The sequence below is a fragment of the Lytechinus pictus genome, chromosome 6, assembly GCF_037042905.1.
Source record: "Lytechinus pictus isolate F3 Inbred chromosome 6, Lp3.0, whole genome shotgun sequence".
NCBI classification, from domain to species: domain Eukaryota; kingdom Metazoa; phylum Echinodermata; class Echinoidea; order Temnopleuroida; family Toxopneustidae; genus Lytechinus; species Lytechinus pictus.
Window position 1 is genome coordinate 1012863 of NC_087250.1, and position 25072 is coordinate 1037934.

At 35.2% G+C, this 25072-nt stretch overlaps 1 protein-coding gene across 1 annotated transcript; it reads right to left on the reverse strand.

Moving 5' to 3' along the window:
* Positions 1–551: 551 nt before the first annotated feature.
* LOC129263071 (transmembrane emp24 domain-containing protein 1-like) lies at positions 552–17244 on the reverse strand. Its single transcript, XM_064100645.1, has 4 exons — positions 17147–17244; positions 10599–10668; positions 7318–7437; positions 552–5346 (listed from the first exon to the last, which is right to left on the reverse strand). The coding sequence occupies exons 2-4, from the start codon at positions 10635–10637 to the stop codon at positions 5128–5130; spliced, it is 378 nt and encodes a 125-aa protein (XP_063956715.1). The 5' UTR covers positions 10638–10668; positions 17147–17244; the 3' UTR covers positions 552–5127.
* Between the last annotated feature and the right edge of the window lie 7828 nt (positions 17245–25072).

Consider the following 25072-nt stretch of genomic DNA (forward strand, 5'->3'; position numbering starts at 1 on the left):
TAAAAAGGAACAGTATATGTTTGTTATATTATGACTTGATGTGATGAAACAACTTATAGCAAAGATATTACCTCCTCTCATCTCATTCTCTTCTTTTGAATTTTCTACACCTCCCTCTCTTAAGATCCAAGCCCCTTTATTTCCTAACTAATCTATACCTTTTATTTCCTTCAAAAGGAAAAAAAAAGAAAAGTAATAATGGTGGGCTGTCAAAAACCTCAAAGTTTCAAAGATAGCTTAGAATTTGGTTTTTAGATTTATGACATAGTAAACAACATCCTTTTGCATTATCCTTATGGTGATAAAAGGCTGCTAACAGCTTTTCGTAAGCTGTTTTCAAAACTTTTCAATTTTACGGCAAATCAAAATCATGTAGATCATACGTGTAAATTGTATTGCACATGGAATATATTGTTTTCAATAAACTTTCCTGAAACATGCTGGGATAAGAAGTCACGCAGTAAAAAAAAAAAAAGAATCTTTTGCTTTGAGTTATCCATGGAATTTCAAAATACATTATACTCATACCCAATGAGAGAAACACAACAGTATTATTTATTCTTAATTTATTGAACATTTGGAGACAAAAATTAAAAAATGAATGTCAAACACATGTTGTAATATCCATTTCTACAAAACGTTAATTATCTTGAATATGAAGTCATATAGTTCCCTGTGACATACAATCAATTGAGTGTATCGGTACTTCTATGGCAATGCATGTAAGAAAAGTTACAGTCAATTGCAACATTAATCATATCTTTTTATGTTACACCCCCCACCCACTAGACTTGAATAACCCCTTTTCAAATAGGCATGCATGTACAAACCATCAGAAACATTTCAAATATACAAAACAAAATAAAGAGATTAGAATTACATAGGAATCAATAGCAAAACGGCATTGGTTAACTATATAAGAATGCAATCTATACATGCATGGATCCAGAGTTTGAATTTACAAAACGGGGTGTAAATTGGCACAAAAATTTTACAAACAAAAAATGTTTGAAAAAGTATTTAAAAAGATAATCGCTCCCAAATGAAAGCATTTTACAGGGACCGTCCTCTTTTTGCAGGGTAGGTGCCCACCTTCTGTGCAAACCTGGATCAGCACAAAAAATAATTACTATTGATTTATCACAAAGGAATAGAAAATTAGAAAAATAAACAAATGTACTATGAAATGAAATAAATTAACGTGACTAATATTCAAACTAAACATCAAAATAAATTTCATGAAATGTGCCAGCTGTCAATACTCTAATTGCCAGTCAGCTATGACCTAGTGAAATTCAATTTTGTGATCGTCTGATTTAAAAGGACACACAACACAACAACTGAAGGAAGCACTGAATTTACTACAAGATAAGATGAAATAATACCAACAGTCTTTTCACAAAGCTGTTTATATGACTTAACACAGAACCGCTGTCCCATTGTTGTGCTAAATTGAGATTCTCAAATTCTTAACATGATGTGAGTGCTCTTCCTATAGCTCTAATCAAACCTTTAACATGCAGATTCAGATGCTTTTTAAAGGACAAGTCCAACCCAACAAAAAGTTGAATTGAATAAAAAGAGAAAAATCCAACAAGCGTAATACCGAAAATTTCATCAAAGTCGGACTGATGTGGACTTGACCTTAAAAGAGAAATCAAATCTTCATCGGTCTGATTTTGATTTTATTTGAAGGGAATCAAAGAATTCTCCATTCATTTGTAAACAGCTTTATGAAACACCATCAAGATCAGAATGACTACAGAATCAATGATACTCACTGTTAATAACAAAGACACTACAAGGAAAAGACTGACGGTGGATGGAACGCTTGGGAAGAGCGCCCGACAGCGTTCGGTAGGTATGTACATTTGCGTATCGTCATTTTGGGTTGTGTATAAACATATGGGGGAAATGGTAGAGGGGTGAAGAGGTGATTTTGACATTTTAAGGCATTTTTCTTTAAAAACGCTAACAAAATTAAAAGGCATACATGTATATCTCAGAGATTTCTTGGAAAGAGGAAGTAGAATTTTCTAAATTCGCCGCCCCTGTGCCCTCTCCCTCATACCTTCTATCATTTTCCCTATAGATACGGTCTATGCACAACCTGCACGCCAATTACCCAAGTTTGATGCCCTTCCCCATGAATGAAATAGAGCATTTAAAAAAAATCACCAAAGTGCCCCATCTTCCCCTTATAGTGTCTTTGATTTGAATACCATCTCTATCATCATGTATCTTAGCAGGAATCCTATTCAGCATCTTTCACACTATCATTCACCATTGATTTGTATAGGCCTATATGCTGAAAATTAGCCAGAAAAGGGCACTGAGTTCTTCATCAAACAGTTACAGGGGAATCCAACCCAAATAAAAACTTGTTTTTATAAGAAAGAGAAAACTCAGACAAGTTGATAGGTAAAAGTTTGAACAATATTGGACAAACAACAAGAAAGTTATGAATTTTTAAAAGTTGTAAATATTGGTAATCACTATACCCATGGAGACTTCAAATTGGTCGCATATGGGATGTCATAGTGATGTAAGGCAAGGACTACTCTTCTATGTACTCCAATACATATTATGGCTAAAATGTCATTTATCCCAAAAGTTTTATTTCAAATTATAGTTTTCTTTCATGAGAACATAAAACAATATACTACCTAGGTTATATGTAGATTACTGCCCCAAGGGAATAGGTACTTAGGAGAAAACCACAAATCCCTGATAATAAAGTACATGGCCTATGGGAAAGTTGTCCTTGCCCCTTGTCATAATTTACTTACCCAGTTGCCAATTTGAAATCTACATACTATTAGTGATCTCAATTTTAAAGCAGCTATAACTTTCTTATTGCTTGTCCGAGTTCTTTCAAACTTTCACCATTCTGTTTAATTTATTTTTCTCCTTCCCAACACAACATTTTATGGCCAAGGCTGGATTCCCCTTTAAAACAAGTATTAGGTTGAAGTCATATTCATCTAAACCAAATATAAAGCATTAATACAATCCAATTGCAATGATTCGAGAGATATTCATATATGTATGAATAAACATAATATAAGGCACTATTTGGTTTCAAAAATACAATAAAATAATCAATTACAACACTACATGTAAACCACACAATCATATTATTCAGTATCTTCTTAAAATTAAGTCTGAATTGCCCTAGTACACAAGCTAGAGGTGCTTGTCAAATTGATTTCTCTGATTGATTGCAATGGTCAATGTAATCAAACTAATAAACTCTACAATCCATTACTGTTCTGTGTTAGAGGGGCCATATTCTGAAATTTTTTTCTCGAATTCTGTTTTATCTTCACTGCAAAATCTGTATATCTAGTATCTTTCTTACACTGAACGTGTATGAGCTTCATGCCTTGAGCTGCAAAATGGCACAAAGATTAATTCAGTACATTCACATATCTTGAGATACTGTACATAGGTATTCTGAAAATTGTGAATCTTTTTTTTTCTTAACTTCTTAGAAATTTAAACAAAATTTACAGGAGTATGTTGGTCACTGTGATATATTCCTTACTTGATTCTGGTAGAAGTATTTTATTCGGGGAGACATTTCAAAATGTACATGTAAGATTTTTCAGCCATTTATGATTAAATGTAAAGTGATGAATTCTCTTTTCTTTCAGATGTCAGCATAAGTGTACAGAGGGAGTAATGTATATTTTGCTACTTTTCAGGTTGTGAGGTCCAGTGGTTAGAGCATTGGACTCATAATCGCAAGGTTGTGAGTTTGAATCCCTACTCTGCCATTGTCTCTACTTTGATAAAAAGGCCCGTGAGCAATATCTGTCGTCTATATAAGGTCAGCCACTATGACTGATTAACCTAGACGTAAAATGTTTCCTAGGTAATTGGTTATATACCAGCTTGGCGTTTACCAGCAAAAAATGCTGTCCTGCCGAGTTCCTACGGGAGTTACCATAAACAGAAACAGAATTTTAAAAGAGATGACTCTATAAATTTATCTAAGCAAAACATTTAAAGAGGGTAAGAGAAAAATAGAGATAAAGTATGGGCAGTCTATAAAGAGAAAGATAATTTCATAATACTGATTTAATCTAACAATAGCAAGATAATTTAACGTAGGTGCGTCGTGATCTAGTGGTTCTCACTCTCGCCTTTGAAACAGAGGGTCGTGGGTTCAAATCCCAGCCACGGCGTGTTTTCCTTCAGCAAGAAATTTATCCACACTGTGCTGCACTTGACCCAGTTGAGGTGAATGGGTACCCGGCAGGAGTAATTCCTTGCATGCACTGAGCGCCGGTGATGGTAGCTCAAGCTAAAGCCGGGGAAATAATAGCAGCGCTTTGTATCCTCAGGCAAAAAGTGCTTTATAAATCCAGCTATTATTATTATCATAATATAGGAATAGGACAATTTCCAGAATACCACTCGCTATGCCTGAATGTTGATAAATTTTGTTAAGTCTGTAGTACATGTATATCTCCCGATGGAAATATTGCTGGGCGGGTGGGTGTAATATTGCATTGATGCAGGTCAGTAATCTGTTTGGTTCTGACTGACGACAAATAACATGATTCTGGTCTAATAGCATTCTAATACTATGTGTATGTGCATATCTTGCTAAATCTGATATGATCATAGTTCAATATAGGACCATTGTCGCTAAACATGATAATCATAATAATTTTAATAATCAATAACAGCAATAATTATGATAAAAATATTAAAATAATTTCAACAATAACATGATACTACTACTACTACTACTACTACTACTACTACTACTACTACTACTACTCATCATCTAATGTAATCTTAAAAGGGCTCTGCAGCCTATCTCGAACACAGACTACTACTACTACTACTACTGCTACTACTTGTAATAATAAAAACAATAACAATGATAAGAATAAGAATAATACTACCATTGAAAATATTAGTTATAATAAAAATAATGATCAATAACAATAAAAGTAATAGTTTTACGAATGAACTATACAAATCAATACTGTGTACAGTTCATACACGATTTAATCTTATGAAATAAAAATCTGCATCTAACATATCGCTCAAAAAATACAAATGTATGAACAGAGCTTATATTCTCTACTTAATTTGAGCATACAATACCAATCATGTTCTCACTTTGGTATTATTAGCAAACAAACTCCTAATCATAATGACCTGTATGATTAATGTTACTAACATAACTATGGTGTTGACAGATGACCAGAAATTCACACGTTCAAAGTTACGTTCTGTTAGATACCGGTCCCGGAACTCTATGTTGCGCCATTGTCGTTGGTGCGTCTGCGACTTACGTAGGTTGTCGCTCACAATATCTAATGATGTCTGCAAAAAATAAAAACAAAATATCATTTTACACCATGCAGGTTGTTTAACTCACACATCTTTAAAATTCTGCTTTCTACCCTCAAATTGGCATCAGCTATATTTCTCTAATATGGTTTGATAACAACATGGATATAAAATGAACCACAGATGAAAGATAAACGATTGAAGTTGCCAACTGTATTTTAAAGCAGTGATTTTATTGTTTCATTTCATTTTAGGAAGTGCAATGATAAGCTTCACCTAAAAAAAACTTTTCCTAAGGAATTGCATCACACACACTAGATATGGTATCATCTTCTGCTTATTCTTTCTTATCAAATGCAACCTTTCCTTTCTTGCTTTATCCTCTCATATTCAATCCAATGTTCATCTGTTGTTGTTTTTCTTTGTCAATATGACTCTTTGTACAATTAGAATAAAAAACAAATGCAAAAGGAGCAACCATGTATACAGATATCACTCATTTTATTATTGAGGCGAATTTGGTAGCTAATTGGCCCCAGTTCTAAGAATCTGAATATTCCATATTCTGGAACTCTGAAACCTGGGAGAAATTTCCAGAAAATAATGATTTAAAATGATAAAGTAAAACTGACAAAGAAATAACTTAAAATTTCATCAAATCAGACAAAGAATAAATATTAAGTTTATGACATCTTGAAGTTTCGCATTATTTTGGTGAAAAAGTTTCATGTAGCTGTATGCACATATTCAAGAACATGCAATGAGAAAGCTGATGATGTCATATACCCAGTGGCCACTTACTCTTTCGTATTTTATAATATGAAATGCTTTTTATTCAAACTTAGTCCAACAAAAATAGGATAGAAAACTGATTTAGTGTGTAAGGTAATCATCGATACAACTTCAATTCCCAGCCATAACGTATTTTCCTTAAACAAGAAATTTATCCACATTGTGCTGCACTCAACCCAGGTGAGGTGAGTGGGTAACCGGTAGGAATAAAGTCCTTGAATGCTTGAGTGCTGAGCTAAAGCTGGGGGTAATAATAGCAGTGCCCTCTGGGAGAACAATTTGCGGAACTGAAGTGGCTACCCTTGATAAATACTATTATTATGATTAGTATTATTATTACTTTAAGGGAGACATACATGTCATACACACATGTATGAAAATATGAAATAATTACGATTTCATGTAATAACATAATATGAGGACATGGAACCATCAGACCACATATGCAAAATTGAAAATTCAATAACATTGTTATTTTTTATCAAATTTTGTTGAAATTTTAAGTATTTTGCTCAGTAACTTTTACTGTATTTATTTAGATATAATTATTATCAGCCCGGAGCACCCCTAAAATTCTGATCTAAGGTTGTAGTGTATCTGTGGCTAATCAACTGTGACAAACATCTCTAACAATATGTGATCAATTTAACAGCTCATTTAACAATAAATTCATCCATATAACTGTTTGGGAATAATAGTAAACCCAGTTTCCTTCACTATTAAGGTACAGTATGTAAGATGAAAAAGCACAGGAAACGGAAACAAAACAATATAAACAATAAAATGAGGTTTCCCGTAATTTTAGAATGGAGTAAAGACCATGGTCTATTAAGTTAAACTCAACTTCAGAAAATAGGTCTTAGGGAATTAGTTTAACTTACTATGGAAGATTGACTTGGCGCATAGTGACAGATTCATAATAATCTTGGATACCAGCATAATTCCACGGCAGTTAGAGATGTAGAAAAACCATCAAATGTAATTACTAACTTTTATGATCATTATTTATGTATGTACAAATATTGGAATATGGAGAATTTTCAGATTTTGTGCAATTAATAGAACAGGCAAATTATGCATACCAAAATGAAGCACTAAAAGCCGTGTGTCTAGAAGAATTATTGCACACTTTATATTAACAACACTGTAAACGATGAAGTATTCTGGAAATTAAAAATCATAATGATAATTTTTTTATGCCTGATATCTTACTTGAATCTCCTCCATGGTAATCTCAACCTCTTCGTTTCTATTAGCAACCGCATCCATCCATTTAGGAACATCAGATTCTCCTTCATCCTCATAGTCTAACGCTAAGTCAAAATAAACAATCTGTGAAGGATAAAAAGAATTTATAAACTCAAATAATGCTAGGGTATATTTACAGATAAGGTGTGATGATAATAATTATGATGGTAATGATGTTAACAATGATGATGTGTATGGTGGTGACAATGATGACCAAGATGATGATCATAATGATGCTGCTGCTGCTGATATTGATGATGATGGTGATGATGATGAATAACCTACTTGAATTCAAGTCATTTGACACCCAAACCATTAGTATTATCTTCTGCTCTTTGAATTTGGAATATTACAACCTATTCTTACATTTTGAAATGCAGCTACAAGCTTACCAAACGTTTGCCAGAATGAATAACAAGTGCATATGCAGCCTTGATCCCAACTAATTCACCTCATTCATTATTAAAAGGTGAAAGGAATATGGTTCTCAGGAAAAAAAACCCCATTATACAAATTGAAATTGAATCTGTAAAGAGGCCTATAATATATTTATGAATTAATTTTGTTTAAGGCTACAGTTGCTTCTTCAATACATGAATAATAATACAATAAAAAAACACCACACAAATCAAAGATAAAATGTATACTTTCAAACACTTTTCTTTGTTATTACACCACCGATCACTGAAGGTTTCAGGACAGTAAGATCAATTCAGAGTAATTCCCGGCTATGATTTGTATATCCATTTCTATCATAGTTTCAAAGCTCTAAACATTATTTTAAATCACTATCTTTTCACATACATAGTTTCAAAGCTCTATACATTATTTTAAATCACTATCTTTTCACATACATAGAACTTTTCAAAGCTCTATACATTATTTTAAATCACTATCTTTTCACATACATAGTTTCAAAGCTCTATACATTATTTTAAATCACTATCTTTTCACATACATAGTTTCAAAGCTCTATACATTATTTTAAATCACTATCTTTTCACATACATAGTTTCAAAGCTCTATACATTATTTTAAATCACTATCTTTTCACATACATAGTTTCAAAGCTCTATACATTATTTTAAATCACTATCTTTTCACATACATAGTTTCAAAGCTCTATACATTATTTTAAATCACTATCTTTTCACATACATAGTTTCAAAGCTCTATACATTATTTTAAATCACTATCTTTTCACATACATAGTTTCAAAGCTCTATACATTATTTTAAATCACTATCTTTTCACATACATAGTTTCAAAGCTCTATACATTATTTTAAATCACTATCTTTTCACATACATAGTTTCAAAGCTCTATACATTATTTTAAATCACTATCTTTTCACATACATAGTTTCAAAGCTCTATACATTAATTTAAATCACTATCTTTTCACATACATAGTTTCAAAGCTCTATACATTATTTTAAATCACTATCTTTTCACATACATAGTTTCAAAGCTCTATACATTATTTTAAATCACTATCTTTTCACATACATAGTTTCAAAGCTCTATACATCATTTTAAATCACTATCTTTTCACATACATAGTTTCAAAGCTCTATACATTATTTTAAATCACTATCTTTTCACATACATAGTTTCAAAGCTCTATACATTATTTTAAATCACTATCTTTTCACATACAGTTTCAAAGCTCTATACATTATTTTAAATCACTATCTTTTCACATACATAGTTTCAAAGCTCTATACATTATTTTAAATCACTATCTTTTCACATACATAGTTTCAAAGCTCTATACATTATTTTAAATCACTATCTTTTCACATACATAGTTTCAAAGCTCTATACATTATTTTAAATCACTATCTTTTCACATACATAGTTTCAAAGCTCTATACATTATTTTAAATCACTATCTTTTCACATACATAGTTTCAAAGCTCTATACATTATTTTAAATCACTATCTTTTCACATACATAGTTTCAAAGCTCTATATACATTATTTTAAATCACTATCTTTTCACATACATAGTTTCAAAGCTCTATACATTATTTTAAATCACTATCTTTTCACATACATAGTTTCAAAGCTCTATACATTATTTTAAATCACTATCTTTTCACATACATAGTTTCAAAGCTCTATATACATTATTTTAAATCACTATCTTTTCACATACATAGTTTCAAAGCTCTATACATTATTTTAAATCACTATCTTTTCACATACATAGTTTCAAAGCTCTATACATTATTTTAAATCACTATCTTTTCACATACATAGTTTCAAAGCTCTATACATTATTTTAAATCACTATCTTTTCACATACATAGTTTCAAAGCTCTATACATTATTTTAAATCACTATCTTTTCACATACATAGTTTCAAAGCTCTATACATTATTTTAAATCACTATCTTTTCACATACATAGTTTCAAAGCTCTATACATTATTTTAAATCACTATCTTTTCACATACATAGTTTCAAAGCTCTATACATTATTTTAAATCACTATCTTTTCACATACATAGTTTCAAAGCTCTATACATTATTTTAAATCACTATCTTTTCACATACATAGTTTCAAAGCTCTATACATTATTTTAAATCACTATCTTTTCACATACATAGTTTCAAGGCTCTATATATTATTTTAAATTATCTTAATAGATCTTTTCACATGTAGTTCATAGCAAAGGTATCTCATAACAGAATTCAATTCTTTTATGCCACGTGTGAAATCACCAGCTGAGGAATACACTGTTTACACAGCTCTGCACAGATTGATTAATATTGACATTATACAGCAGCCAGACAAGATTAAATAATACATGGAGCAATGCATTGAGTAAATCAACCTATACCATGTAATACAAATCTTAACCAAACAAGTTAAAACAAAATCCTAAGAAAATAATGCACTTTTACAAAATTGCTATCTAAAAAGTAAAATTTCGATAAAACTTGGCAGCCATGACTTACATTGAGATGCTATTTGCAACATGTTCAGATTATCAGGAGCAAGATGAACTATTCTGGCAATATCATAAACCAGAATACATGTAGCCCATCATCTAGTGAGCAGTTGAAGAGATAGTCATATTTACAGCTGATGGGGGAACTAATCTCACATGATGTCAATATCATAACTTTTTAAATTCATATCTCTGGCATTCTTTGTATTTTCATCCCTTTAAAGTTTTTGTTTTTCATGAGACTAACTTGACATACGTGTAGGTTGGATAAGAAAAGAATGACAAACCTTTTCTGACATTCGACTGAAGGAATTATCAAAACACATGAGGTAGTCCCCTGTCTCTTGTAAATTAAATCTGAAAAAAAAAAAAGGAATGATATTATCCAGTTCTTGTTTTATCACATTCAATATAATGCCACTATGTGTATCAAAAGGGACTTGGATATTATCACCCTGGCGTTAATGTGCAGCAAGCCTTTTACAGCGCAAATAGTCCGGGTTTATATAATTGAGCAAGGTGCCACTCGGAGGAGAAATTTTCATATAGTGCTTCTAGACCAGTTTCTTACGCTGAATATGAATACATGAGGTAAACAGGCTGCACCTTGAAAATTAACCTGTGAGGGCGCTTTTTCAAAATGGCCGCCAAATTTTCATAAAATTTGAATATTCGTACATAGATTTTGGCATAAGCATTCAATTGCCATAAAATCAGTGTCTTATGAAAGCCAATTAAATTTCCTACAATTTGGTACTATTTATATGGTATAAGTAGGTCATTTGGCTGAGATTTTAAGTAGAAAAATGCATTTTTTTTAATTTTTCCCAAAAATTGAAAATTTTGCAAATACATGATTTTACATAAATCTGAGAAAAATAAATCAATTACCTTGAAATGTTCCAGAAAACTTTATTGATATACTATTATCATGTTGATGAAATTCCAACTCTGTATCATTTTTTAAAGCAAATTTATAGGGTATCAAACTTGAGTTCTTCAATATCAGAAATGTTGCTTTTTGTATGCATTTCCATAGACTATTTAATACGTATTTATAACATGTATAATATGTATAATGTATACCGGTAGTTGAAAATTAAATGCATTGTGCAATTATCTCCGCTTTTTAACTACATGTACTTGGAGAGTTAAGAGTAGGCTTTTCTTTATCAGCCACATAAAAAAAATGTTGGTACATCAAGGCCTGACCCTCTCATGGGGGTGGGGTGTCGAAGTCACCCCCCCCCCTGCCCTTTGCTATATCATGTTGTTGTATATTGCCTATTTGCACCCATGGAGGCAAAAACAGGCAATTCTGCTACACAGTACAGCCACTTTGATTGCTTTGAAACCACTCGGAGAGGAAAGAGTAGGCTTTGTTCTACCAGCTACATCTAAAGAAGTGGCACATCGAAGCCTACCCCTCTCGGGGGGGGGGGAGCTTTTGCTTAATATTGCCAATTCATTTAAAAATCCACAATTTCGGACCCAACATTGAGGCCAAAAAGCGTTTGTGCTTTGTTATACACCCCATTTTATTGATTTGAAACCACTTAGAGGAAAGAATAGAGTTTGTTCTACCAACTACATATAAATAAGCGCTGGCACATCGAACCCTAGCCCTCTCAGGGGCTGTCTAAGTCACCCTCCTCTATATCATGTATATTGCCTATTTAATTGGATATTTCACCATTTTGGATCACCCATTGAGGCAAAAGGGCGTTTCTGCTACATAGTACAGCAAATTTTATTTTCTTGCTTTGACTTGAAGAGGAAAGAGTAGACTTTGCCCTATTAGCTCCATATAAAGAAGTGTTGGCAAATCGAAGCCTATCTCCTTCAGGCGGCTGTAAAAGTTACCCCACTAATTTTCGGTATTTGGCTACTTGTTGAAAATTCACCATTTTGGAGCCCCCATTGAAGCAAAAAGGCGTCTTTGATATATAGTTCTGCCCCTTTTATTGCCTTGAAACCGCTTAGAGAGGAAAGAATAAGCTTTGCTCTATCAGCTATAAAGATGTCCTGGCAAATAAAAGCCTACCCCCTTCTGGGGGCTGTCGAAATCACCCCCTTCCCCTTTGCATTAGTGCCTATTTATTGGAAAATTCACAATTTTTTTGCCCCCATTGAGGTAAAAAGGCAACTCTGATATATAGTTCTGCCACTTTTACTGCCTTGAAACCAATTGAGGAAAGAATATGCTTTGCTCTATCAGCTACCTATAAAGAAGTGCTGGCACAATGAAGCTTACCCATCTGGGCGGCTGTCAAACCATCCCATTCCTTTTGCAATATTGCCTAATTATTTGAAAATTCACAATTTTTGAGCCCCCATTGGGGCAATATACACAGTCACTTCTGCTGTATAAAAAACCTGATTTCATTTTCTTGAAACCATTTGGAGAGGAAAGAGTAGGTTCCCCTCTTTCAGCTACATATGTCGAATTGCTGCCATATCGAAGCCTGACCCACTTCAGGGGACTATAGATGTTACCCCACCTTTTTTACGATTTTTGCCATTTCATTGGAAAACTCCTCATTTTGGAGCCCCCATTTAGGCAAAAAAGGTGTTTCTGGTATATAGTAGAGCCACTTCTTTATATATAGCTGATAGAGGAGTGCCTACTCTTTCCTCTCCAAGTAGTTTCAAGGCGGTAATAGTGGCAGAACTATATATCAGAACCGCCATTTTGCCTCAATGGGGGCTCCAAAATGGTGAATTTTCCAATACATAAGCAATAATATAAAACGGGTGGGGTGATTTCAACAGCCCTCTGATGGGGATATGCTTTTATTTTCCAGCATGTCTTTATATGTAGCTGTTAATGCAAAGCCTATATTCTTTTCTCTCCAAGTGGTTTCAAGGGTGAAAAAAGGCAGAACTATATATCAGAAATGCCCTTTTGCCTCAATGGGGGCTCCAAAATGGTGAATTTCAAGGGGGGGGGTAATTTCGACAGTCCCCTGAAGGGAGTAGGCTGTTATTTGCCAGCACATCTTTATATGTAGCTGATAGAGCAAAGCCTATTCTTTGCTCTCCAATTGGTTTCAAGGTAGTAAAAAAAGGCAGAATTACAATCAGAAATGACTTTTTGCCTCAATGGGGGCTTCAAAATTATGATTTTTTTTCAATAAATAGGCAATTATGCAAAAGGGATGGGGTAATTTCGACAGCCTCTCGGAGGGGGTAGGCTTTTATTTGCCAGCACCTCTTTATATGTGGCTGATAAAGCAAAACCTATTCTTTCCTCCCTAAGTGGTTTCAAGGCAGTAAAAGTGGTAGAACTATATATTAGAACGCCTTTTTGCATAAATGGGGGCTTCAAAATTGTTAATTTTTCAATATATATGCAATAATGCAAAAGGGATGGGGTGATTTTAACTGCATTCCGGAGGGGGTAGGCTTTCATTTGCCAGCACTTTTTTATATGTAGCTGATAGAGCAAAGCCTACTCTTTCCTATCCAAGTCATTGCAAGAAAATAAAATCGACTGTACTATATAGTAGAAATGCCCTTTTGCCTCAATGGGTGATTCAATATGGTGTAATTTCCAATAATATGCAATAAACATAATATAGAGGGGGAGAGGTTGACTAAGACAGCCCCTGAGAGGGCTAGGTTTCGATGTGCAAGCGCTTCTTAATAATATGTAGCTGATAGACCAAAGCCCACGCTTTCCTCTCCAATTAATAGCAAGAAAATAAAATTGGCTGTATGATATACTGTAGTAGAAATGCCCTTATGCCTCAATGGGTGATCCAAAATGGTGAAATTTCCAATAAATAGGCAATATACATGATATAGAGGGGGGTGACTTAGACAGCACCTTAGAGGGCTAGGGTTCGATGTGATTGCGCTTATTTATGTAGCTGGTAGAACGAACTCTACCCTTTCAAATCAATAAAATGGGGTGTACTATAAAGCACAAACGCTTTTTTTGCCTCAATGTTGGGTCCAAAATGGTGAATTTCAAAATAAATTAGCAATAAGCGAAAGGGGGAAGGGTGACTTCCACAGCCCCCCCCCCCCCCCGAGAGGGGTAGGCTTCGATGTGCTACTTCTTTTTATGTAGCTGGTAGAACAAAACCTACTCTTTTCCTCTCCAAGTGGTTTTAAAGTAATTAAAGTGGCTGTACTGTATAACAGAAATGCCTTTTGCCTCAATGTGTGCTTCAAAAAAATTCCAGTGATTTTCCAATAAATAGGCAATTTACAACAAACATGATATAGCCACGGGGGGGGGGGGGGGGGGGACTTCGACACCCCCACCCCCTGATAATGTTAGGCTTCGATGTGCCAACATTTTGTTTTATGTAGCTGATAGAGAAAAACCTACTCTTAACTCTGCAAGTGATTAAACTAGCGGAGATAATTGCATTTAAGTTTTAACTATACATTATACATGTTATACGTATTAATGTATGAAAATGCATACAAAAAGCGACATTTCTGAAATTGAAGTATTCAAGTTTGATACCTTATAAATTTGCTAAAAAGAATGATACAGATTTAGAATTTCATCCACATGATAATAGTATATCAATAAAGTTTTCTGGAACATTTCAAGGTAATTGATTCATTTTTCTTAGAATTATGTAAGATCATGTATTTGCAAAATTTTTAATTTTTGGGAATTTTTTTTTTACAAAAAATGCATTTTTCTACTAAAAATCTCAGCCAAATGACCTACTTATTCTCTATAAATAGTACCAAATTGTAGGGAATTTATTTGGCTTTTATATGACACTAATTTTATGGCAATTGAATGCTTATGTCAAAATCTATGTACGAATATTCAAATTTTATGAAAATTTGGTGGCCATTTTGAAAAAAGCGCCCTCACAGGTCAATTTTCAGGATACAGCCTGTTTACCTCATATATTCATATTCAGCGTAAAAAACTGGTCTCGTGCCACTATATGAAAATTTCTCCTCCGAGTGGCACCTTGCTCAATTATAACCCGGACTAAAAAGCATTTTACAGGAATGAATTATTATATTGTATTTGTGCCTTTTTACATTGGTCAAATAAATATTACTACTACTACTACTATTACTACTACTACTACTACGACTACTACTACTACTACTACATGTACTACTAACACTGCTACTACTACTACTACTACTACTACTACTACTACTACTACTACTACTACATGTACTACTAACACTACTGCTACTACTACTATTACTACTACTACTACTACTACTACTACTACTACTATTACTACTACTACTACTACTACATGTACTACTACTACTACTACTGCTACTACTACTATTACTACTACTACTACTACTATTACTACTACTACTACTACTACATGTACTACTACTACTACTACTACTACTACTACTACTACTACTACTACTACTACTTCTACTACTACTACTACTACTATTACTACTACTACTTCTACTACTATTAAGTAGGGGAAGGCGGGGTAAGTTGTGACACTTTTTGCATTTTGCATGTTAGTATTGATAGACTAATAATATTGTAGAAATAAGTACCTAGCCGTTAGATTTGATTCTTGGGAAATATTTTTCACCTATATAACTTTCTACCCCAACACTGAAAGTCATTGTGACCTTTGAAAAAAACGATGTCAAATGGCTCAACTTGCCTCTGTAGGGTAAGTTGTGCCACCTTCTTGGGTAAGTTGAGCCACAAAAACTATGTAGAAAATGTATGCGGGAAGAACCAGCATGTCATTTTTTTAATTAAAGTATTTTCACTTGCTAATTCTCTATAAATACTAACATCCTCTAAAAGTAAAAGAACTGTCATGTGAATTTGCTCCTTTCTGCCTGCTCATCAATGGCTTTTAAGGTGTTTTTTTTGGTATACTACGTTACCATAAGAATTACTATGGCTTAACTCGCCCCATGGTGGCTGGCTCAAATTACCACTGTCCGAACTTCATGCGATTTTTTTTACATCCACACATTTCTTAGGCATCCATCATGTAAAAGACTATGACAAGAATGAGAATCAATACCTGGACTAACAATATTGATCTTATTTCTTGATTATATTCAAAGATGTGTGCGGGTAAATAGAACTTATCTATTACTTTTTTGGCTGAAATTTGTATTTTTCCCTCTAAAAAATTACTTTTAATTCCAAAGTTGAAAACAATGTGGTGGGGTTAAGTGTTATGTAATTGGTCATCAATACATGACACCAGCACAATGTCTGACTCATTCATTATTGGCCTAGGGGTAGTGGCTCAACTTACCCCTATGCTCAACTTACCCCGCCTTCCCCTACTACTACTACATGTACTAACAATAATAATAATTCCTGCCACGTACCTACTGACCTAAGCTGGGTTGAGTGCAGACTGCAAAACAATTTCTGTGGATCAATTTCTTGAAGGAAATTAAACCATTGAGTTACTATCCAATTAATTAAAGGAAATAGCATTTGCAAATAGCTTATTCTCATCAATGTGTTGGGGTAGACTTCCCCTTTCAATACTCCTTAATACAATGGCCCGTATTCTGAAGTCGGGTTTAACTTAAACTCAGGTTTAAAGTTGTGGTTTAAGTATGGATAGCCAATTGTTACATAAATCACTAACGGTAGAGATATCATATTTCAGCTCATTTGGCACTCAAATCATTCATAATTGTCTAGGAAGTATAAATGGATGATTGTCTTTACCATCGATGAATCAAGAAAGAGCACAGCAAACATAAGAAACATACAACTTAATAAAAATTTTGAGACTTTTGGCTTGCCATAATTTAATTTAGCACAGAGTTAGACCATGGTCTATGTAAACCTGACTTCAGAATACCGGCCAATGACATCATTACTCACGAATAAATTCCATCTTGTTTTCTTGCTTCTGTTGCTAAAGCTTTGTTGGTTGGTGAACGTAAAATAAAATTAATGTCTAAATCTCCTCCTTCCAATACCTGAAATAAAAAATAATTTAATTTAGGCAGTTCTCTCAAAAAACATAAACAAAAAAGGCTGAATTGAGAGGTGATTATGAAGTGAAGGGAATCCAACCTAAGTCATAAATGAGAAGAGCAAAAGAAGTAAAACAGTATGGTCAAAATTTGAGAGACATCGGACAAATAAATAAAGATGTTATTATTTCACAAATACTAAAATTTAGTATGTGATTCTAAATAATTAATAGTATTATACTTATTACTTATAATCACGTATTATGTTTGTGAAATAATAATTTTTATCTATAAATTGTTCTTCAAAACGGCATCACTAACCGGATGTACGTCATACGTAAGCGGTTCAAGGGTCGACCCTATTGTATTTGCGTTGTATACATGTGGATCGAGGGATCTACATGTTCATGAGATCGGTCTGGTAAGAAACCTTCATTTTTTAACATTTTATTGACCATTTTTTTAAACCTTCCTACGCATTAGGCGTAAGGTGTAGAATTTAATAAAATCAACACAATTTACGTGATTTTTATATAAAAAATTTGTTTTGGTCAGTATATGTCAAATAATAAAAAATATCAGACATGTAGTCCTCAAGGCTAGCTTTGTACAATACCGTTTATTTTTATGTTTCTGTGAACCAAACAAAATGGCCGGCCGACGTATTTGATCTTTCTTTCCTTTTTTTTTGATGCACCGATTTTGCAAAAATAATCTGCACCGGCGCTCGCGCTTGATGACATCGATCGAACACCGATATTAAAAATAAAATCAATTCGACTCAGGCTTAATGGAGACTGTCTTTTTTAATTGAATGATTAAACTCTTGACATTATAACTTATGCCAACGGCGACGGGTTGGCCTCCGCAATTCTTGATCGCACACCACGCCTAATTCAACGGCAGCAAAGGCTCCCTCGCTCTCCGAGTCATGCTCACCCATAGGAACATTACCGCCGCCGTGCACAGGATAACCACTGGCACGGCACTTGCAATACCTTTAGGGCTATTTTTTTTTAAATTAGCGATAGAGATTTTAAATCAGATAAGCTTTGGATATGAAACTTTCATTTCCTCTCTGTCTTTCTGGTAATTTATATCGATGATTTTTCTTAAAGTCGAAGAAGGCATGGACCAGATTCGCCTGTTTTCTCTTTACGCATAGAGAGGGCGCTATATTATTTAATAAACTTGCTTGTTACGTCGGATCAGCTGTACAGCTGGTTGCGTTCTAGGCAAGCAAAAAAAAAAAGGAAAAAGTTATCAACCCAACTTTTAGGGCGGGACCACACAAATTTTAGGGGGGGTCCACCTGATTTTTTTTTTTTTTGGGGGGTGTGCAGGAAACAAAATTGATAAGCAAAAAAAAAAAAAAGTTATCAACCCAACTTTTAGGGCGGGACCACACTAATTTTAGGGGGGGTCCACCTGAATTTTTTTGGGGGGGTGGGCGCAGGAAACAAAATTGATAAGCAAAAAAAAAAAAAGTTATCAACCCAACTTTTAGGGCGGGACCACACTAATTTTAGGGGGGGGTCCACCTGAATTTTTTTTTGGGGGGTGGGCGCAGGAAACAAAATTGATAAGCAAAAAAAAAAAAAAGGGTTGTCAACCAAAATTTCAGGAGGGACCACCAACATTTTTTGACAAGCAAAAAAAGGTTATCAACAAAAAAATTAGGGGGGGGACATTCCCCACCTCAAATTTAGGGGGACACAACCCCCCTTCCCCCCCCCCGCTTCCGCCGCCTATGTCTGCACCCCCGATAAACTAGCTTCATCATCCCACTTTTCCGACTGAACTCGCAAGACATCTTGCTCGTTCAGTCCCCTTTCATCATATATTTATTTGTTTGTTAATTTATTGTATACATGCAAAGATTCTTTATTTATATGAATTGTCACTGTAAACTTTTTTAAGGTAGAAAATAAAATATTAAAAAAAAAAAATGAGATGTAACCTGTTGATTTTTTTTGTACAATTTTCTATATTATGCGCCGACTACTTGAATCGGGACTGTTTAGAATGTTTGCCACACCTTAGTGAAAGATAATTTGTTGAAATATTAAAATTGGGATAGTTTTTAACTTTTCATTGTTTGAAATCAAAGTGCGTAGCTTTAGGTCCCCCCACCATACAACTAACCTTAAAGGAGAATGAAACCCAAAATGTAATACCACATATCATTGATAAGTAAATGATAATCAAAATGAATCCACTTATACCCATATCCGATTTCCCAGAGTGGAGTACCACCTCTTCAAAGTTAGACTTCTTCAGGTTCGAAGTCTCTGAATGGAGATCGCCATTGTTGCGAGGTTCGTTCAAAATTGTGACGTCAGCGACGTACAACTGCTCTCGGTACTAGCTTCCATGTGCAGCTAGTCACAGGCTGAAACCAACCCAGAGTTCGCATAATATAGATACTTTTTTTACAAGAAATAAATATAATATACACATAAAAACACTTGAAAATATTATCAAAAAGCTATTCAAATTATTCTATGGTTTAAAACACAAATTGATGAGTTTTGATGAAAATGTTTACACATTTATTTACTATTACCAAATTGGCAAATTTGACAAAGCTAAATTTGTACGTAGACAGTATATACAGCCGTCCCCGCCGCCCACTCATCACACGTATTGCAAGGTTAGTATTATAAGCCAGCACCGTGAACCGCGTTTGGCAGTGGATTTCTATCTAGTGGGTCGCGCGTGCTAGGATCTTCCTTCTGGTGTCCACAACACACGACTTCTGTGGCTTGATTTTTCTGTGCGCGGCAGCATGTAATGAACCCTTGAGTGCCGACCGCCGACCCACGAACCGAGTGATCGTGTTAACTGTTATGTTGGAAGTTTGGTTGTCTATCCCGTTTGAATATCGTTAAATTGTTAATTGTGCTATTTTTCAATATATCTAACGTTGTTTATTATTTGTTACCGTCGATTTTAAGTAAAACAAAACTTATCGGACGTTTGTATTGAAATACATACTCTGGCCCATGTATTTTATGCTAGCAATCAAAGGCGAGTGCCGAGGTCGGACACCGAGTTGTACGTCGCTGACGTCACAACCCCCCACGGAGATATTATACATGTGGAAGAAGATTAAACTTGGACGAAAGCTAGACCTGGAAACTTGGCTGCAGCTTTCTGCATTTTTCCAGTACATCCGGTAATAGGTAATAGGTAATAGGAAATAGAACTTAGTTAGAAGGCCCGAGAGCCTACGACTTCGAGTCCCAATACTCGGCCGAAGAAATCGGTAAAATGCTCGCTACGAATAACATCAATCCTCGTGAATTTGGAAGAATTGTTGTATTTCTCCACCTTAAGTGCAGCCACTCATTTTTTAAAGAGATTTCTGGCCTCTTCTGCGGATCAGGAATTTGGCAAAAGCTGCATTTTGTGCCCCTTTCTGACCACTCTGGCCCATGTATTTTATGCTAGCAATCAAAGGCGAGTGCCGAGGTCGGACACCGAGTTGTACGTCGCTGACGTCACAACCCCCCACGGAGATATAGGGAGTATGAGCAAAATGGCGATCTCCACGACCACGGGTAGGGTGTCTGGAGAAAAAAATTATTTTTCTTATTTCAAGAAAATATAACATTTTCTTTGTTAATTTGAAGAGAAATGACCTTCAGACTGACAGAAATGTAACATTTTTGAAAAAAATCCAATTATTGGCTGCAAAAAAGAAGAATGAAATTAGGTAAATTTTCAGCATTTCTCTGCCATAGACTGTGTAGTTAAGAAATGGACACACACAAATCCAAATTTTTAGCTTCCGAGAGCTGTTATGAATTTATTATTAATGCCAAAAACTTGTCCATAAAGAGTCCAATAGGATTTTTTATGGGGAACTTGGTCGCCCGCGCGAAGTGCTACAATACGCGCGACCGTGCGTGCGACCATGCCCCCCAGAAACCCTCCATACGTACGCAGAATCAGGATCCCAAGATCAGACGCATTCTCACGTTCAGCTCTCGATCAGTACAGTACTACAGTCTACTACGTATACGTCCCTCAAGTTCACACGAGTCATCAGGTTCTACGACAAGTCTACTTACAAGTTCTACGACAAGCTCTATATACTTACAAGTCATCGAAGTCTTCATCCTCTGTAAGATTAAGACGGACTGACCCAGGATTAAGGTGAGTATATGGTTCTCGGCAATCCAGCTTACTTTATTTAGGTTAACATCCATATAGTTAGTTTACTATATATTGGCGCTGCGTATGAACACGACTCTGCGCTAGTTTTGTAAATGCAGTAAAACAAGCGGCGCAGAAAACCAAATTGGCTAGACATCGTTTTAAGTGCTTAAAAGTAGGGAAAAGTGTGCCGTAGGGCGGCAAAGTAAATCGCACTCTTTATAAATTGTTTAAATTTTTGATTCAATCCGCCGTCCTACAGCGATATAGATCTGTATTATAGTTATCTTAAACAAATAATAGCAGTGTTTTAGGGCTTATTCTCAGCGTTTTTGCGTAGGTTTTAAACCCTTACACTATCCCCTTAACCCGGTTTAAATTTTGGGTGTGGCAGGACGCCACGTAGGGCACGCCATTTATGCAAATAGCGTTAAACGTTTTCTATTGTTCGCCGCTCCCCGCATTCTATTGTGTGTTAGGGCTGAATGTATGCCTTGCCTGAGAGTTGCTTGGGGTGTGGTTCTGGCGATGATTTTGTATGTACCCCCTTTCCCTGTTAGGATTTAATTAAATTAGGATTTGAATTTTGATGTAGGATAATTAAATTTAGGAATTGTACGTAACTGAGATATATATTTATTGTTGAATTTGGCTGTTGGTGATTTAATGATTGCGTGATTGGTGAAAGATCGTATTGCTTAACCTGACTTTCCCCCCTTTAGCTGTAGCAGACGACGAGGAATCTACGTACGTTGAGTAGTTGAGTTATGATGATTCTGTATATGCCGTTCTTGATTCGTGAGGTCGTGTATTGATATTACGAGTGAAAACGAATTTTGACCATTTCTTATACAGATTTTCCCGTCTTGCAGTAATCATTTTTTGGCGCCAGTTAGGTTGCCGTTTTACGGATTTATTCGGCGCCGTTTAGATTGCCGTTTTGCATATAGGGAGGATTTTACTATTGCCGTTTTATAGGTGCGTGAAGTCTGAATTATACCGTGACTTTTTTGTATGGAATTATCCTAGTGTTATCTGGCTAAAACGGAGTTACCCTCATACGACTTTAGTACGTCGGGTTTCTCTTGTGGACTTTATTTAATGATCAATTTGATTTCATCTCGGTATTAAGATATCATCTCAAAAAAAAAAAAAATAAATAAATAAAAATAAAAATAATAAAATAAGGAGTGATTGATATATTTTATATGCCGTTGCAAGCCACCAATGCTTATATTTAGAGTGGCATTAAGCTACAAATTTTAGTGGATGGTATTTATATTAATTAATTATTTAGTCAGTTGGTGAATACTTAGAGTATTTTTTGGAGCTTGAACATAAGTCTGGGGACTCGACCAATTATATTATATTGGCCTAACTTGTCTTCGGATTTAGTGAATATACTCATTGATTCCCGTCACGTACATTGGTGACGCTCGTATTTTGGACAATTATTGTGCTAATTTTATTTTAGGACTGAAAGTTAACTTTTGACTTTGTATTTTTATAATACGGTCCGTCTCATTATAATCCGACGCTACTTGCGTTAGTGTAGTTCCAAAAACTCTCTCGTACTTAATCTATTCAGACTTCCGTACACCCGTGGGGAATTTATTTAGAGAAAAAAACTTAATAGTTTATTGGAGTTAAAGATTATATATTTTGACCGTTATAACAATCTCTGGCCACCGGTAGTTTGTTGCAAAGTCGCACCTGCTGTCAATTAAAAGTACAACGATATTATTAATAGGGCCTTTGTGGATTGTTTAAGCTGATCTAGAGTTAGGATTTTGCTTGATCGTTTGTACGTTTACATTTAGGAGTTCTTTGGAACAGAAATTTGACTTACTTAGTGAATACTTGAACTTCTTGTCATTTTGAGAAAAGAAATACTTATATAAATTTTGCTCTGAATAAAAAAGAAAATAAAATTTTCATTCGGTTCTGAGATAGAAAGTTTTGAATCTGTAATTCGAGTTTATATAGGAAAGAATTATTCCAAACAAATTTGACTTTGAGATATAATATTTTAGAACTTCCATCTAATTATAAGAGCATAGGGTGCTTGTAATTTATTTCGGTATTCTTAGTTCATATTAGTATTGGGTCAAGGATTGGACCATTTTATATCAGTATTTGGTCATTTTCTTTGGTCATCGACAAGCAAGGTCATTTTTAGTTTTTAATTATCTGAAGGGTGTTTTCAGTATACAAAGCTTATAGATAAGGGATAAGCAAAGTATATATATATACGCCCGAAGATAATTTAAACTTTTGTGTCAGCAGTGGAGGCATTTTCCACTTAGTACACATATAGGTGCTGGGTGCACCTGGTTAGCTCAGCATCGGAGTAGAGGCTAGTGTTTTATTTTCGGTATATTTACACATTTGTACTTAAATAATATAGGCCTCATATTGGCCATATCAGAGCTTTAAACCTTTGATAAATTTTAATAATTAGGTTTTCCAAACAAACTTAGTTTTTAGTTGTTGTTGTTTAGCTCTCTGGTAAGATTGATGATTGAAAGTGATCAATCCTATTTGGTGGTGATCACTGATCAGTGATAATTCTGATTTTCGAAGGAGCTTTACTCAGTACTTAGGTGCTTGTTAGCGTAAGATAGAACTTTCAAAATTTAGTCACCCTTCATCGAATCATGTCCAAGATTCAAATTAATTGTTGTGAGCCAGAGGAGCTATTGAAGGTCCCAGGAATTGGTAGTACTTTGGCCGAGCGAATATTGGTCCTCCGAGAGGCTAATGATATTACGATGGAAACTTTCTTAGATATTCCGCACATACGTAATGCCTCTGAGATTGCAGGGTATTTTGATTTTGCCCCTTATGCTGTTTTAGAATCTGGCACAAATTCTACCGATTCTATTGAGGAAAGAGTGATAGTAGGCCCTGCTGCGGCAGGTGATGTAGCAGCACAGGTGGGCGATGAGCAGCCAATCCAATCCCCCTCTCCCTACCCTTTTGAATCCTATCCTCAAGATTCGTTGCCAGGACATCTTAAAATAGTAATGGGGAGAGAGAGTGGAGAGTCAGGGGCTGCCAGCTCACGCAGAGATAAGGTAGCTAGAGGCAATTCGCCCTCACGGAAGCATGTGGTTTTCTCTTCGCCGCGAAAACGCACACCCCCACCGAGGGAAGGTGAGGATGATGGGCTTTCTTCCCCTATGAAGTCACCCTCAAGTGACCAGGCCAGTCCTAGGTCATCTAGGGATCATGCTAACCCACCAAGGGGTAGCCACGGGTCACCTATATCTCGGTCACCCACATCTGGTCGCCACAACAGCCGCCGTGGATCACCACGTACAAACCGCCGGGATAGTCGATATGATTCTCCTTTTCGGGATTATGGTGGGCGCCGACAAGGGTCACCTAGAGGTCACAGGCGGGATCGATATGATCATAGTAGGGATCGTTATGATCGGAGTAGAGATCGTTATGATCGCAGTAGGGATCGATATGACTACTATAGGAACAGGTATCGCTATTCCCCTCGCCGATATCGAAATGACCGTTATGATTCTCCCCCACGATATTATAGGGGTAATCACAGTCCGTGTAGAGGTCGTGATGATTGGCATAGGTCAAACTCTAACCGTTCCCACTCGCCTGACCATGGCCCTCGTAGGTCATCATCCCCCCGTAGAACACAAGA